The sequence below is a fragment of the Barbus barbus genome (genome assembly GCF_936440315.1).
Source record: "Barbus barbus genome assembly, chromosome: 5".
NCBI lineage: Eukaryota > Metazoa > Chordata > Actinopteri > Cypriniformes > Cyprinidae > Barbus > Barbus barbus.
Genome location: NC_136733.1, coordinates 1,426,483 through 1,441,755, shown reverse-complemented (window position 1 = coordinate 1,441,755; position 15,273 = coordinate 1,426,483). Strand labels below are relative to the sequence as shown.

General features: G+C 34.9%; 1 protein-coding gene across 2 annotated transcripts in view; it reads left to right on the top strand.

The window, feature by feature from the left end:
• LOC306870377 (colorectal mutant cancer protein) overlaps positions 1-15,273 on the top strand; it is a gene marked incomplete at its 5' end in the record, with an annotated part of 85,814 nt that overhangs the window by 11,328 nt on the left and 59,213 nt on the right. Inside the window, one exon of one of the 2 annotated variants that reach the window (XM_079417610.1) lies at positions 2,345-2,654. The exons of the other annotated variant lie outside the window; for it this stretch is intronic. Within the exon in view, the coding sequence (XP_079273736.1) occupies positions 2,628-2,654 (27 nt within the window). Of the gene's footprint in view, positions 1-2,344; positions 2,655-15,273 lie in introns of those variants that run through there. 2 annotated transcript variants of the gene reach the window in all.

Below are 15,273 nucleotides of genomic sequence, written 5' to 3'. Positions count from 1 at the left end.
TCAGTAAGCTCTTGAATTATTCATCAGAGTATTTTTGTATTTGGTTTCTCTCTTCTTCTTCTCTCTAGCAGGAAATGCAGCTGCTTGTTTCCAAAAGCAAAAATAACACCGAGTGTGTTTGTGTGTAGTTTATATAGCTGTGAGATGATGTGCATGAGTGTGAATGCTGTTGCAATGGATCTGGAGTGTGTTTTGGGTTATAAAGTGCAAATGTGACCCTGCAGCACAAAAGCAGTCATGAGTAACACAGGTATATTTGTAGCAATAGCCAACGATGCATTGTATGGATCAAAATTATACATTTCTCTTTTATGCCAAAAATCACTAGGATATTAAGTAAAGATCGTGTTCCATGAAGATGTTTTGTTAATTTGCTATCGAAAATATATCAAAACTTAATTTTTGATTAGTAATATGCATTGCTTAGAACTTAATTTTGACAACTTTAAAAGCGATTTTCTCTGTATTTAGATGTTTTTGCACCCTCAGTTGCATCTGTTAAATATTGTCATATCATAACAAACCATACATCAATGGAAAGATTATTTTTCCAGCTTTCAGATGATGTATAAATCTTCTGATGTGACTTGTTTATGACTGACATGGTCACAAATGATGACAAAACTTAGATATTATGGTGAAATGATCCACCTTACATCTTCACTAGAGGGAGCTGTTGAATCCATTATATAACACTGGCATGTTTAACATCAGTATTAGACTCTTTTTGCCCATATAAACTCAACCCCATCTCTCTCTGGACGTATGAATCCACTCGCTCTAATGCTGCCGTGAGATTGATGCAGGGTGTTCTTCATTGCTTCTGACAGAGTGTTTGATGAAGACTCTAACACAATGACACACAGCTATAATTAAGTCTGTTACACGGCGTCTGTGCCAGGAGAGCGATATAATCTGCTTAAGAGCCTCAGCCACAGAAACAGCAGAGAAAGTTCTGGATCTCGGCCAGCGTGAGGAAAACAATGGGCAAACATGAACAAACCATCAGAGGATGGGTGTTAAAGGGACAGTACGCCTAAAAAAGATCAGTCTGTCTGTCTTCGTTTACCAAGGCATGTCAAGTCCGAAAAAACACCAAAAACTTCAAAACGTAAATTAACATACTCGCTATCTATAACTTGCTGCAGTATGTAATATTTATACATGTATTGATTTTTATATACTGTAGCTATAATTTCAAAACTCTTATCCATTTCGATTTGAAATTAGGTTTGTTTGTCTTTGGTCACGTTGGATTATTAATGTCTAATGTGGTGCTTTGCATCTTTTTGTAGTTTGTTTGAATGAGTGGAAGTGTGAATCTGACATTAAAAACAGTGAATAATGACCTTTATTATGCTTTTTAATGGTGCATTTATATTATATGGTATTTTTTGGGAGTATAACTTATTTATTTATTGAAAATATATATATGTGTAATATTTATTCAATATACTTATTTTGTATATAATGCAGCATATTATTCAATAAGTTATTTATATAATTGTATATTTATTTTTATATATTTATGTAAATACATATGCATTTAAATGTTTTATATTAAATATTTTTACATATATTTAGTATTTAAATATTAAATATTTTTAAATGAATTAGTATTTGTCAGATAATACATTTAATACATGTAAAAAATAATACATTTTAATTTGTTAATTATAAATTATTATTAATATTAAAAATTAATTATAATTATACATTTTTATCATTTAAAAGTATTTCTAAATTATATAGTATTTGTGATTAATAATATATTTATTGTGAATTAAGTATTAATTGTGTGTATATATTTATATAGCAACATATAATGCAATATTGTATTTAAAATAATTGTATAATTTAATATTATTTTTTAAATTATTAGAAATAATCTGATATTAAAAATAATGCATTATTAATTATAATTCTTATTCAATAATTATGAATGATAGATTATCAAACACAGCATTAATGGAGTCAGTTGATTTATATACTGTATACAGTATTTACTGTCAGTGTAGAAGTGAGCGGCTGAGAGCAGAGCAGTGTTAGCATGAGGGAGGAGGTCGAGAGCTTGAAGTGACTGATCATATTCCAGCCGAGGGGAATCTGACGGCCTGAAACGGCCCTGAAGGAGTCTCCTCCCACACACGCACACACACACACACACACACACACACACATACACAAAACACTCCGTGCTGCGGCCCCATGCAGCTGTGAGGCCCCGAGGAGCTCTCTGTCTCTCGCCTTCTCCCTCTCTCTCTCCCTCTCTCCCTCTCTCTGTCTCTCTCCTACTCTCTCTCTCCCTCTCTGTCTCTCTCCGTCTCCCTCCCTCTCCCTCTCTCTCTCTCTCTGGATCAGAGCAGTGCGGCGCTTCTGCTGCTGCCGGAGTCTCCGGCTGGCTCGAGGAATGTGTGGAGCGTGGATTTAGTGGTCTCTGGTGCGGATCAGCGCTAGGATAGTGTTGGGAATACCGCTGGATTGTGTGGAGGATGAGCCGGCTGCGGTGCGTGTGGATTACAGAAGCAGGAGGAACCTGAGAACAGACGCGTTTCTCGCCAGCCTCGGGCGTCTGCCGCTGGAATACCGTCTCCGGAAACTCGCTTAGCTCCAGGAGTTTAGGGACCATGAACTCTGGAGTAGCTGTGAGCGAGGTAAGACGAGGCTCTGACGGCATTCAGTGTCATCTGCAGTCGCCTCAAACCCACACACAGGGAAAGACTCTTGCTCTTGTTTTCTTTCCGTGTGTGTTTCTCTGCTGTCACTTTTAAAGTTGCAGGAGCGTCACAGTATTTCTGCTTCATCATGTGATTCTCATCCTCGCTATCTTCAGGGTCAGATCGCATCTCAACGCTCTCCTGCACCGGATATGACTGTCAGATGTGCTTGTTTTAAACTTTTTTTACTAACAGAATCTAAAATGGAGAGATTAGAAAAATTTTTATAGAAAAAAATTATTTATTATAAAATCATTAGCTTATAAAGTATTATTAGTAAATAAAAATACATTGAACAATTAGCATAAAGTGCAAAATGTGTTACATAAAATACACCTTGATAAACATTTAGCTTGGTATATATGCCTCTCGTTGTTTTTCAGCATCTTGTGCCATGAGCTCCACATTTTTAACAATGTTAAATGTAATAAATGTATCTGTATAATAGTTGTAATAGTTTTATTTTATTTACTTATATATTTATTTACAGTGTTCCCTGTTTTTTAATAAACACATTTTTATAGTCAGTTTATTTTTTTCTAGTTATGCTTAGTTTTTTCTCTTTAAAGTATATATATATATATATATATATATATATATATATATATATATATATATATAGTGAGCATGTGTGTGTGTGTGTTTTTATATTTATTAAAATTATATATTTATTTATTTACAGACTTATATTTTACATATTTTTACATAAAAATCTCAAGTCTTGCATTGACAGTAATATAATTTAGATTATAATAAATTATATAATTGTTTATATATAATAATTTTGGTGTATAATATTTTATTATTATTATTTTTAAGAAAATCTTTATGCTTTCTCCATCTTCCCAAACAACTGTAAAAATCATAAATTCATTGGTCAGAAAGTGTGTGAACACTGTGTATAAGGTACATTATTTTACATTAAAACATGTTGCACTGTTCACGTTTTAAATATTTCATTAAATGCAGGATAAATCTATAATGAAATAATTTAGTTTATTTTATCCCTCCATTAAACTAGTGCTTGTTGTGCATTAATTAATTCAAGATTTATCTGGAGAAAACACCTTGTTTTGATTGCATAATGTTGCAGTCCATAGATTTAGATATTTCCTTCCTGACATGATGAGTTACAGCAAAAGAAAGCCGTTTAGCTCGGTGTGCTTGTAGTGTCTCGCCGTGTGTTTTATGAGCTGCTGTTGTTGCTGTTTGAGTTTCAGGGATGTAATCGAATCCCGTCGTACTCGCTCAGAGCGTTTGATCCCACACCAAATCACATGAAAGCCACACTTAATAGGGAGCACCTTTGATTGGGACCTGCTAGCGTAACATTTTAATTGGCCAAACACGTGTTAATGTGAAACATGCGGCTCCGAGCAGCTGCTGCTTGTCAGGGAAGGCTGTTTTATGGGCTGGTGTTTAAGGATGTTTACAGATGTTATCCTCTCACATTGATCACAGATTGGTCTTGAAGTGAGGAGTCTTACAGCGCTTAAGGAGCGTCTCTGGGGGGTTTACCAGCCAAATGACGTGTTGTTGATTCTGAATTATCATAAAAATTATTTATAAAAATTAACTGGAAGTGTTTTTAACAGTAATGTTCTCAAGGTCAAATCCTGCAGAGTTGTAGTTTTTTTTGTATTCTTGAGAAACCAAGTGAAACAGCAGATGTCAGTGGATTTATATTAGGCACTTGAGCGCTATTTATTTACTTATTTTAAATTATAATTTTTTTATTTATTGTAAGTGCATTTATTTATTGGTGTTTTGTTGATAATGCATAAGAAATAATTCAGAATTATTTCTCAGTGAAATAATTTTTTTACAGTAATGGTCTCAAGGTCAAATCTTGAGACCATTACTGTAAAACCATTACTGTAAAAACGGTCAAATCAAGGTGTTGTTGATTGCTGCTTTCTTAAGAAACTAATTAAAACAGCAGATGACAATGGATTTATATCAAGCATTTAAATGCTATTTATTTACTTGTTTACTCAAATTTTATTCTTTATGTATTTTTTTATTATTTTTTTTATTATTTATTTTTTTATTAATTTAATTAATTTTACTTATTTTACTTTATTAAATTGTATTAAAGTTTTTTGTAAGTTTATTTATTTTATTATAGAAAATAATTTAATTAAAACTAATTTATTTTGATTTAGACATTTAATTAAATTTTTATTATTTCGTTAATTTTTATAATTTAATTTTTAGTTTAGTTTCTTTTTTCCTTTTTTTTTTTTTTTTTTTTTTTTAAGTATAGTTTTATTTTATTTCTAAACTGCCCAGACTATTCAGTGTATACAGGTAATTTCACAATTCATTTACCAATTTAGTAATTTTGTGCAGTAATAAACTGTATAAAATAAATCAGAAAGATGTTGTAGTTGGTCAAGTATAACATTTTGTGCACATGTATGTATTATATTTGCAAAGCGCTGTGATTATTGCAGATTTTACAGTTTATTTCTGATGCTGTACTTTGGCCCGCCTCCATTGTAAGTGCATTACTGTACAGTAAATACAACAAGTTGAGACTATATTGTTAGCTCCGGTCAATTATAGTATTAGATTGCGATCAGATACGACTTTTGATTTTGATAGTGTATTAGTAATGCTTTAGAAGTATTTTTCATTAATTTGTTCATGTGCTACCAAGAATAGGTTGAGATGGTTTTGGGCTGACAGGGATCCTTCTGTTCTCACGCTGACGGCTGGGAGACGTGAGACAGAGCTGTCTTTATCTGACCGGAGCGTCTCTCCTCCTGCAGGCAGACGGCCAGAAATAAAAGCACTGTTTGATAAGCACAGGGCCGCTGTCTATTTTTATCTGCGCTTGGCCTCTTCACACTGATTTAGTGCGGCGGTCGTCTCTCTGGCTGTAGTACACACTAAAAGGCACTTTAGATGGGAGGATACTGTATCTGCTCAGAGCTGTCTGTGGGGTCGAGCAGGAGCCTCGTGTGGAGATCAGACTCCAGGGGCCCGTAAGAGACGCTCTTCATCACCATAATCACACATCTTTGTTGCTCCAGCGTTCAGGGAAAAGCCTCACACTCAACGGTTACTGAGCTGAAAACACTGCTGTGCTTTCACTTTATGGTGAACATGGCTAGTTTTGATGCATAGGGCAAAATATTTTATAACTAAATTTTCAAGAATAATAAAATTACAAAAAGGTATTATAATAATTATATTAGTATTATTACTGTTTTTAAAAAAATGCTATAACTACAAAAGGTTATAATTGTTATTTATTAATAACAATTAATAGCACTAGTTAAAAATATCATTACAATGAAACTATAATAATAATTTACCTTTTTAGTATTGTTGTTAAATGCTGTACATTAATAGTAATATTAATAATAATAATAATGATAATAAATATTACTAGTGTATTAGTATTAAAAATATTAGTAGTAGTAGTAGTAGTACAAATATAATTACAATTTAATGTATTATATTATTTTATTATTAAAATATAATTGCAAAAACTATAATAATAATTTACCTTTTTAGTATTGTTGTGTTAAATGTTGTACAATAATAATAATAATAAATATTAATTATATTATTAGTAGTATTAGTAGTATTAAAAATAGTAGTAGTAGTAGTAGTAAAAAATATAATTACAAAAGGCTACAATAATGTATTATATTATTTTATTGTTAGAATATAATTACAAAAACTATAATAATAATTTACCTTTTAGTATTGTTGTTAAATGCTGTAAAATAATAACATTAATAATAATAATGATGATAAACATTATTATTATTATTATTATTGGTGTCAGTTAACCTTTAACCCATTTACACCATATTAACATCCAGCTCCTCTGACATGAATCTGATCACGCTCATGTTAGGTGTAAAGCACCAAATACAGCTGTAAATGTTATCCAATCACTGAATTGCAAGTGAGCACATTTGCAAGCGAAAGCTGCTTTTCTGTCTCTCTGGCTCTCAGGATCTCACACACTATAAAATGTTGAGTTAAAAACAACCCAACTTGGGTTATTTGGCAACCCAGCACTGGGTAAATACTGGACAGAGCACATGCTGGGGTATTTTGACCTAGCTGGTTGGGTTCATGTTCTTACCAAACATGCTGGGTTGTTTTATTTAAGTCAACTAGTGTTTAAAAGTTATTATTATATTGTTGAATCACACACAGAATTACTAGAGACAACAGCAATAATCAAAAAATGAACATTTATTATTAAGCAAGAACACACATGGACAAAATACAAGACAAATTGAATTTATTTGGGTGGATACAGCTTAGTTTGCAATATTACATACATTTAAACTCATTTAACAAGCATTTTAGAAATAAAAAATGTAACATTAAAAAGTGGCATTTTAATTGAAGTGTATTCAGCCGTTCTCTGTAATCACTTTTTACTGAAATAGTGTTAATTCTGTGGTAAAACCTGCCCATAAACAAACACTACTGAGAACATATTTTAACATCAAATTAAATTAAACTCAGTACTATAACGAATAAAATCAGTTTATGTAATGCAAGGAAAAAGGCATTTCCATTATGTGAAGCAACCGAATGCTGACTGACATCTCGTCCTTATGTTGCATTGCGTAAAATAATACAATTTACAGCACAGTAAAGACTTTATAAATGAAATCAAATGTATACAAACCTTTATTTGGCTGAAGAAGTCGCTGAGAACAGCTCAAAACCCAGCAGCTGGGTTGTTTCATCAGAGACGGGCTCAACCCAGCGGTTGGGTAGGAAAAAATAACCCAGCATCTTAGTTACAGAAAAACAACCCAGCACCTGGGTAAGAAAAAATGACCCAACGGGCTGAACCCAGCATCGGTACTAATGTCCTCAGATTTAGCGGCGGCTCGTGAAGCTCTGCGCTCGCTGATGGATGTGATGGGAGATTGTGAACGGAGAGCGAGAGCGAGCTGCTGTTGTGACGGCTGTGATTTATGGCACTTCTGCAGGGAAGACAAACTCACTGGAGAGGAAAGCGGCGTCTCGCTGCGATTTACAGGCCCTCCGCTCCACGAGGCCCGAACAATGAGCCTGTGTAGATATGAATGCTGCTTTTATTTTATACAAATTTACAGCATGCTTTATTAACCCCGCGGGGCCGGTAAAACCACAGTGTTTTATTGGGTTTGTCTGCTTCAGCGAGAGGAGAAAGGTGTGCAGCTCATTAGTTAATAACCTTAATGCTTTACCTCTCTGAATCAATCTGACGTTACAGGAGGTTCATGCGTCTGTTTCATTTGGATCTTTAGATAAAATGACTTCATTGTCACATGCAGTTAAAGTCTTGGACAGGGCTGCGTTTCCCAAAAGCAACGTAAGCTTAAGCTGATCATAGCTTCATTGGTTTCAATGGGTCTACGATGAATGAAGCTTACAATGCTTTTGAGAAATGCAAACCAGAGCTTTTAACTGGCTGATATTTTGGATATTATTGAGAATTTGATAACACTGATAACACTGCTTATTTTGCCAGCCAAACCCCTTAAATTATTTTCTTGAATTTGTTTTTTTTAGATAAAAATCTGACACCAGATAATTCATGCAAAGTCAAAGTCTGGTGTTTTTTTCCTTTCTTCTGTCTTCTTTATCATTTCCAACTAAGTCATCCCAAGGCTGGGATATTTTTTTTAATTATTGACTGATAACTCTGCTTATTTGGCCAATTATCTGAAGACTAAACTTCAGAATTCATACAGCATTAGATTGTATTTCAGATTATTGACTAATTGAAGTCGTTACAACATTATACAAAATATTTGACCACAGAATGCCAATATATTACACTTTTGTCAACCAAACACTTTTGACATAAAATGTGACCGGTGCTGGCAAAATGAGTCGGAATGTGCAAATATTCAAAAATGAGTTCTTTCTCCATTAAAATGCCTTCAAAATGATATATGACTTGTTGGAATCAGATAAAAAAATGACTGAGCTACAGCCGTTTGAAGGCAATAGAAGAAGCAGATCTGATTTTGAGAAAAATCAAGTTAAAGATTCCAAAGCTGAATCACCAAGCAACGTATTCGTTTCTTAATAATAATTACTATATTATTAATCACAATATAGCTATTTTTATTTTATCTTTGTTATTAAAAACAAGAACAAAGATGCAAATAAACAGTATTTAACCAAGAGCAGCGAGTGATTCCGTCTTTATTTTAATGTAACATTGAGACAGATCTATATTAAGACCTACTGTAATCTACATGATCTGTTAAGATCATGCTGTCGTACCACAGCAGCCCAAGAAATTCACTGTTCGTCTCTCTGAAATATTAATCAGATGTCAGATGCTTTCAGGAATCGGCTGAAGATGTTTGAGTGTGCTGATGTTTAAATGATGAAAACTCATGGCAGTAATATTGATGTGTTTCTGTCAGGACGGAGGTGAAGCTCTGGTGTGTGACGCCAAGTTACTCGACAAGAGGTTTATTTTTCTTATGTTTTTCTTCAGAAAATCTTGTCTGTGCAGAACTTGTGAAGGCATGACTGTGCAGTTGCTAAGGAGTTCTGGGTGGTTGCTAGGTGCTGTGGCACCCAGGTGGACGAGTGTGAATACAGTTTTTAAATAGATGTTTTGACATTTTTATCAGCGCTTAGACAGTTGCATGGTAAAATATTCAGATAAGTTGAATCTGTAAATTCATTCCCTTTAAAACAGCACAGCTACAGCTGTACACACAGAGATGCCTTTACACTTCGTCATATCTAGTGTTATTTTAGTATTGTTTATATAATCTTATAGTATTTATTAATGCTTTTATTTATTTATTTTTTACATTTTTATTAGTGTTTGTTTCTTTTAATATTTTTAAGCTTTATTTTTATTTGTGTTTGTGTTCAGTACTTTGACTTAAACTTAATTTTATTTCAGTTCAGTTTAATTCAGCGATTTTTAATATCCGATAAATGTAAATATTTTCAAATATATGCAAATTACTTTTAATTAATTTATCAATTTTATCAATTAATTATTTAACAAATTTTTATTTTATCAGAGTCCAAACAAGTGAAATCTGCTCAGTTTGCTGATGGTAATTTGTATTAGTGTTTATTAGTGATTTTTATTTAACTTGCATTTATTTTATTTCAATTTTACAAATTTTTGTACTTATGCTTATTTTATTTTAATTAGTTGCCAAAAGAACATTTCTAATTTTTGAAGTTATTCATTCATTTATTTCCATTTTAGTTTTGGTAATTATACTTGGGGCTTAATTTATTTTAGTTATTTAGCTATTTCATTTTTATTTGTTTAGTTTTTTTTTCACAAATAATTTTAATAGCAGATAAATGGAAATATGTTCAATGCTTCAGCAGAAATGTCATTCATTTTATCACCATCTTAAGAGTCCAATAAACTGAATCACAGAGCGTTTATAAATCTGTTCATTTTGCTGATGGTTGCATTTCATTTGTTGGAATAATTGGTGCTAAGAGTCGTAATTGATTTCAGAGAAACAGCCACACACACTCGTAATGCTTCTAGTCAGCGCTTGATTCGCTTACTGATCCTTTTCTCCTGATTGCAGATTGAGTTTTGCTTAATAACAGTGATTCTCCTGCTTTCCTTTTCATCTGGATGCTCTTTTCTGTGTTTGTTTCTCTTTCAGCCTCAAACCTCTTCTATTTATAACATTAAAGGCTGATGGTCTGAGAGCCCTGGCGCGTGTGTGTGTGTGTGTGTGTGAGTGAGAGTGAAGTGTGTTCAGTGTGTGTGACGCTGAGGCCTCAGAGCGAGTGTGTACAGAGATAATTCACCTTTCACAGACCATTAAGCTGGAAAACGAACGTGTGAGCACCTCAAGTACCTTCAGTCCAAATAAAAGCAATATTTACACCGCAGCCGCAGCTCATAAAAGCTCCTCTGAAGACAAAATGCCCTTTATTCCTGCTCTGTTAAGAGAGAGAGATGGACGCTTGTGCCTCAGGTTTCATAGGGGAATAGTGTTTTTGTTACCTGCCTGGAGAAAGAGCTCATTTTGCTGTAGTAGTTCAGGTTAGACATAAAAGATATCGTATTTTGGACACGATTGAGTTCAAACCTGGTTTGATGTGGCATGTTTGATTATGCAGAAATAAATATTTTCATGCAAAAAAATTGTTTAAATTTGCGTGTTCAGCTTACTAAACTCAGTTATGTGTATTATGTGTACAGTATTTGATTTATTATAAAATAGGCGTGTGCAATATGCATCATCTGTGATATCGTATTTGCTGTTTTATCTAACTGCCACTGTATGAGTTTTTGTCTTTTGTATTTGTGATATAGTTATGCAGTATTACACAACCAAGTGTGCTGCTTTTTCCTGAATATCAGCACAATGCAATATTGATTTTATATAAAGAAGTAGTTAATAATGTGAGTTATATTTTAGACACAATATTGTCTGTTTTTGCTCTATTTTGCCAATGAAAATACTCACAGCAGAATCGTTGCGCAGAATCGACGGCAGCCACAGGACAACAGCGCCAGTGCGCTCACCACACACCAGCTACAGGTGGAGAGGAGAGAGAGTCCTAGAGCCAATCAAGTGTATGGGGATTATTAGGAGGCCATGATAGACAAGGGCCAGTAGAGGAAATTTGGCCAGGACGCCGGGGTTACACCCCTACTCTTTACGAGAAGTGCCATGGGATTTTTACTGACCACAGAGAGTCAGGACCTCGGTTTAACGTCTCATCCGAAAGAAGGTGCTTCTTGGCAGTATAGTGTCCCCGTCACTATACCGGGGCATTAGGACCCACACAGACCACAGGGTGAGCACCCCCTGCTGGCCTCACTAACACCTCTTCCAACATCAACCTAGTTTTCACCGGAGGTCCCCCATCCAGGTACTGACCAGCTCAACCCTGCTTAGCTTCAGTGGGCAACCGGTCTTGGGCTACAGGGTGTTAATAATTGATTCAAGAGTAATCGATTTAAGAGTGAATTGAATGGTTGAATGAATCATTCAGTGACTCACTCATTAAGCCACCATGTATCGGTGGTTTTAGTTTCATATTTAAAGTATCATTTCTAATTTTTTTTTATAGTTTGTTTCCACTTTTAGGGTATAAGCCAAAACACGCTGTATTAGAGTATGTTGCTTTAATACATATGAGCTGGTGCTCCCGGAATTACACAGACGGGGAGCACAGCGCAATAAAATACAAAACATACAGTTGTGGTCAGAATTATTGGAACCCTTGGTAAATATGATCAAAGAAGACTGTGAAAATTAACCTGCTTTGTTAATCCTTTTGATCTTTTATTTAAAAAAATCACAAAAAGCTAACCTTTCAATGGATAATAAGAATTTAAAATGGGGGGAAATATCATTATGAAATAAATGTTTTTCTCAAACACACGTTGGACACAATTATTGGCACATTTTTATTCAATACTTTTTGAAACCTCCATTTGTCAGTTTAACAGCTCTAAATCTTCTCCTATAATGCCTGATGAGGTTAGAGAACACCTGACAAGAGATCAGAGACCATTCCTTCATCCAGAATCACTCCAGACCCTTCAGATTCACAGCTCCATGATGGTGCTTCTTCTCTTCAGTTCACCTCACTCATTTTCTACAGGGTTCAGGTCAGAGGACTGGAATGGCCAGCAGAAGCTTGGTTTTGTGCTCAGTGACCCATGTTTGTGTTGTTTTTGAGGTTTGTGTTTGGATTATTGTACGGTTGGAAACATGGCCCATTATAAGATTTCTAATAGAATCAGTCACTTATTGATTTTTTATCTGTTGGTATTTGATAGAATCCATGATGCCATGTGTCTGAACAAGATGTCCAGGACCTCCAGCAGAAATATAGGCCCACAACATCACAAATACAGCAGTATATTTCACTGTACACATGGGGTACTTTTTATCCCGGTGTTCACCAAACCCATCTTGAGTGTTTGCTGCTAAAAAGCTCATTTTTTAGTTTCATCTGACCATAGAAGCCAGCCCCATTTGAAGTGCCAGTCCTGTCTGATAACTGAATATGCTGGAGTTTGTTTTTGGAGGAGCTAGGAGAATTTTTCTTGAAATCCTCCCAAACAACATGTGGTGATGTAGGGGCTGTTTGACAATTTTTTTTTAAGGTTTTCTGACCCCGAGACTCAACTATTTTCTGCAATTCTCCAGCTGTGGTCCTTGGAGAGTCTTTAGCCACTCAAACTCTCCTCCTCACCGTGCATTAGGAAGATATAGACACACGTCCTCTTCCAGGCAGTTTCATTACATTTTCTGTTGATTGGAAATTCTTAATTATTGCCCTGATGGTGGAAATGGGGATTTTCACTGCTCTAGCTCTTTTCTTAAAGCCACTTCACTAATTTGTGAAGCTCAATTATCTTTTGCTGCACATCAGAAATATATTCTTTGTTTTTTCTCATTGTGATGGATGATTAAGGGAATTTGGGCTTTGTTTTCCCTCCTATTTATATTTCTGTGAAACAGGAAGCCATGGCTGGATAATTTCATGTTCATAATCACCCTGGAGTGCTCAAACTTGTGAATATGAATGGAGTATACTTCAGAGATATTTTACTCATAAGAATTTCTAGGGGTGCCAATAATTGTGTCCAACGTGTGTTTGAGAAAAACATTTATTTCATAATGATATTTCCCCCCATTTTAAATTCTTATTATCCAATGAAAGGTTAGCTTTTTGTGAATTTTTTAAATAAAAGATCAAAAGGATTAACAAAGCAGGTTAATTTTCACAGTCTTCTTTGATCATATTTACCAAGGGTTCCAATAATTCTGACCACAACTGTATATGCAAATTAATTATCTGCCAGCGAGAGGCACTGTTGGAGCGGGAGAGCTCGAGGTTTACCCGGGAACGCTGTACACAAAGCAGAGCTCTGCTCACAAACGCTGCTTTATCAGACATTACATGCAAGATGAAATGAAAATGAGATCCAAAATATTCTGAAAACTGTCGGTTTCCATCAGAAATACAGTGATGTAAAAACATCCGCACTGGGTTTCAATTTTGAAACCCCCCAACCATTCAAATTTCCACAGGTGGGATTTACAATTTGTGATGTCACAAATACAGGAAAACAACTTTGTAGTCCAAACGAGCCATTCGTTGTAGTTCTTGAAAAGGGATTTTTTAAAAACGGAATATCTCCCTCTAGAGTGGACTTGATTTGACATGAATTTCATTGACATGATTCTGATCTGATTAGAGTAGTTTTGAGGCAGCGTGTGAAGCGTCTCTGTGCTGTGACTGATGTCGGTATCGTTGCTGTTATTTCAGTGTTCAGTTAGTCAGGCATGTGTAAGATCATCGCTCACTCATGTGATTCACCAGCATCAACCACCTGATTTTTATGTAACACTGTTATATTTGGCAGAATTTGGGTATTATGCAGTTTGATGCCGATGCAGTTATACAGTTTGATGTGTTGAAGGTGCAGATGCATCCGTCCAGCTCTTAATGAGCTTTGAGCTTCAGCATCTTTATTTATGACTCTGTTTCGCATTAGAAGAGAAACCATTCCTGTCTGATTAAAAACACATTTTAGAAACATATCAGAGGTAAATCTGATAAATTGGCTTGAAATGACTTGGATCTTTGCTTTCACTCTCATATTATTTATCCAGAGCAAAGCTAATTAGATTCAGAGCTGGTGGAGCTTTGATTTGAATTGGAGATGCAGATGCACTAATGAACAGAGAAACTCGTTAGAACTCATTCTGACCGGGGAATGTTTGCGCTGTGATATGGAAATGACCCTCTGCGCTGCTGTTATTGTTGTTCGTCAGGGTGGAGATCCTCTTCCTGATGGGAATCTGCAGTGTCGGATTGTTCTGCTGACATTCCACCGGTGGGAAACACGTGAACGCTCGTTCTGCGGCGGATGGGTTTAGGGTCTTGTAGATGCCAGCAAATTAAATACAAAGTTTACTTTTACCTTGAAGAGTTTTTTTAGAGCATCTTCTGATTTTTTCAGTTTTTTATTATGAAGGGAAAACTAAATCCAAACCCACATGGCCCTGTGTGAAAAAGTGCTTGCCCCCTAAACCTAATAACTGGTTGGGCCACCCTTAGCAGCAACAACTGCAATCAAGCTCGAGGTCACGAACAGATGGCCAGACATTGTCCTTCAGGATTTTTTGGTAGACAGCTGAATTCATGGTTCATTTATCTCAGCAAGTCTTCCAGGTCCTGAAGCAGCAAAACAGCCCCAGACCATCACACTACCACCACCATATTTTACTGTTGCTATGATGTTCTTTCTCTGAAATGCTGTTACTTTTACGCCAGATGTAACAGAACAAACACTTTTTCACACAGGGCCATTTTCCCTTCATTAAAAACCCTTCATTTAAAAACTGCATGTTGTGTTTACTTGTGTTATCTTTGATTAATATTTAAATTTATTTGATGATCTGAAACATTAAAGTGTGACAAACATGCAATAAAATAAATAATCAGGAAGGGGGCCAACACTTTTTCACACCACTGTATATATATATATATGTATATATATATGTACATGTATGTAATATATTTTGTTTATTTTTTTCCC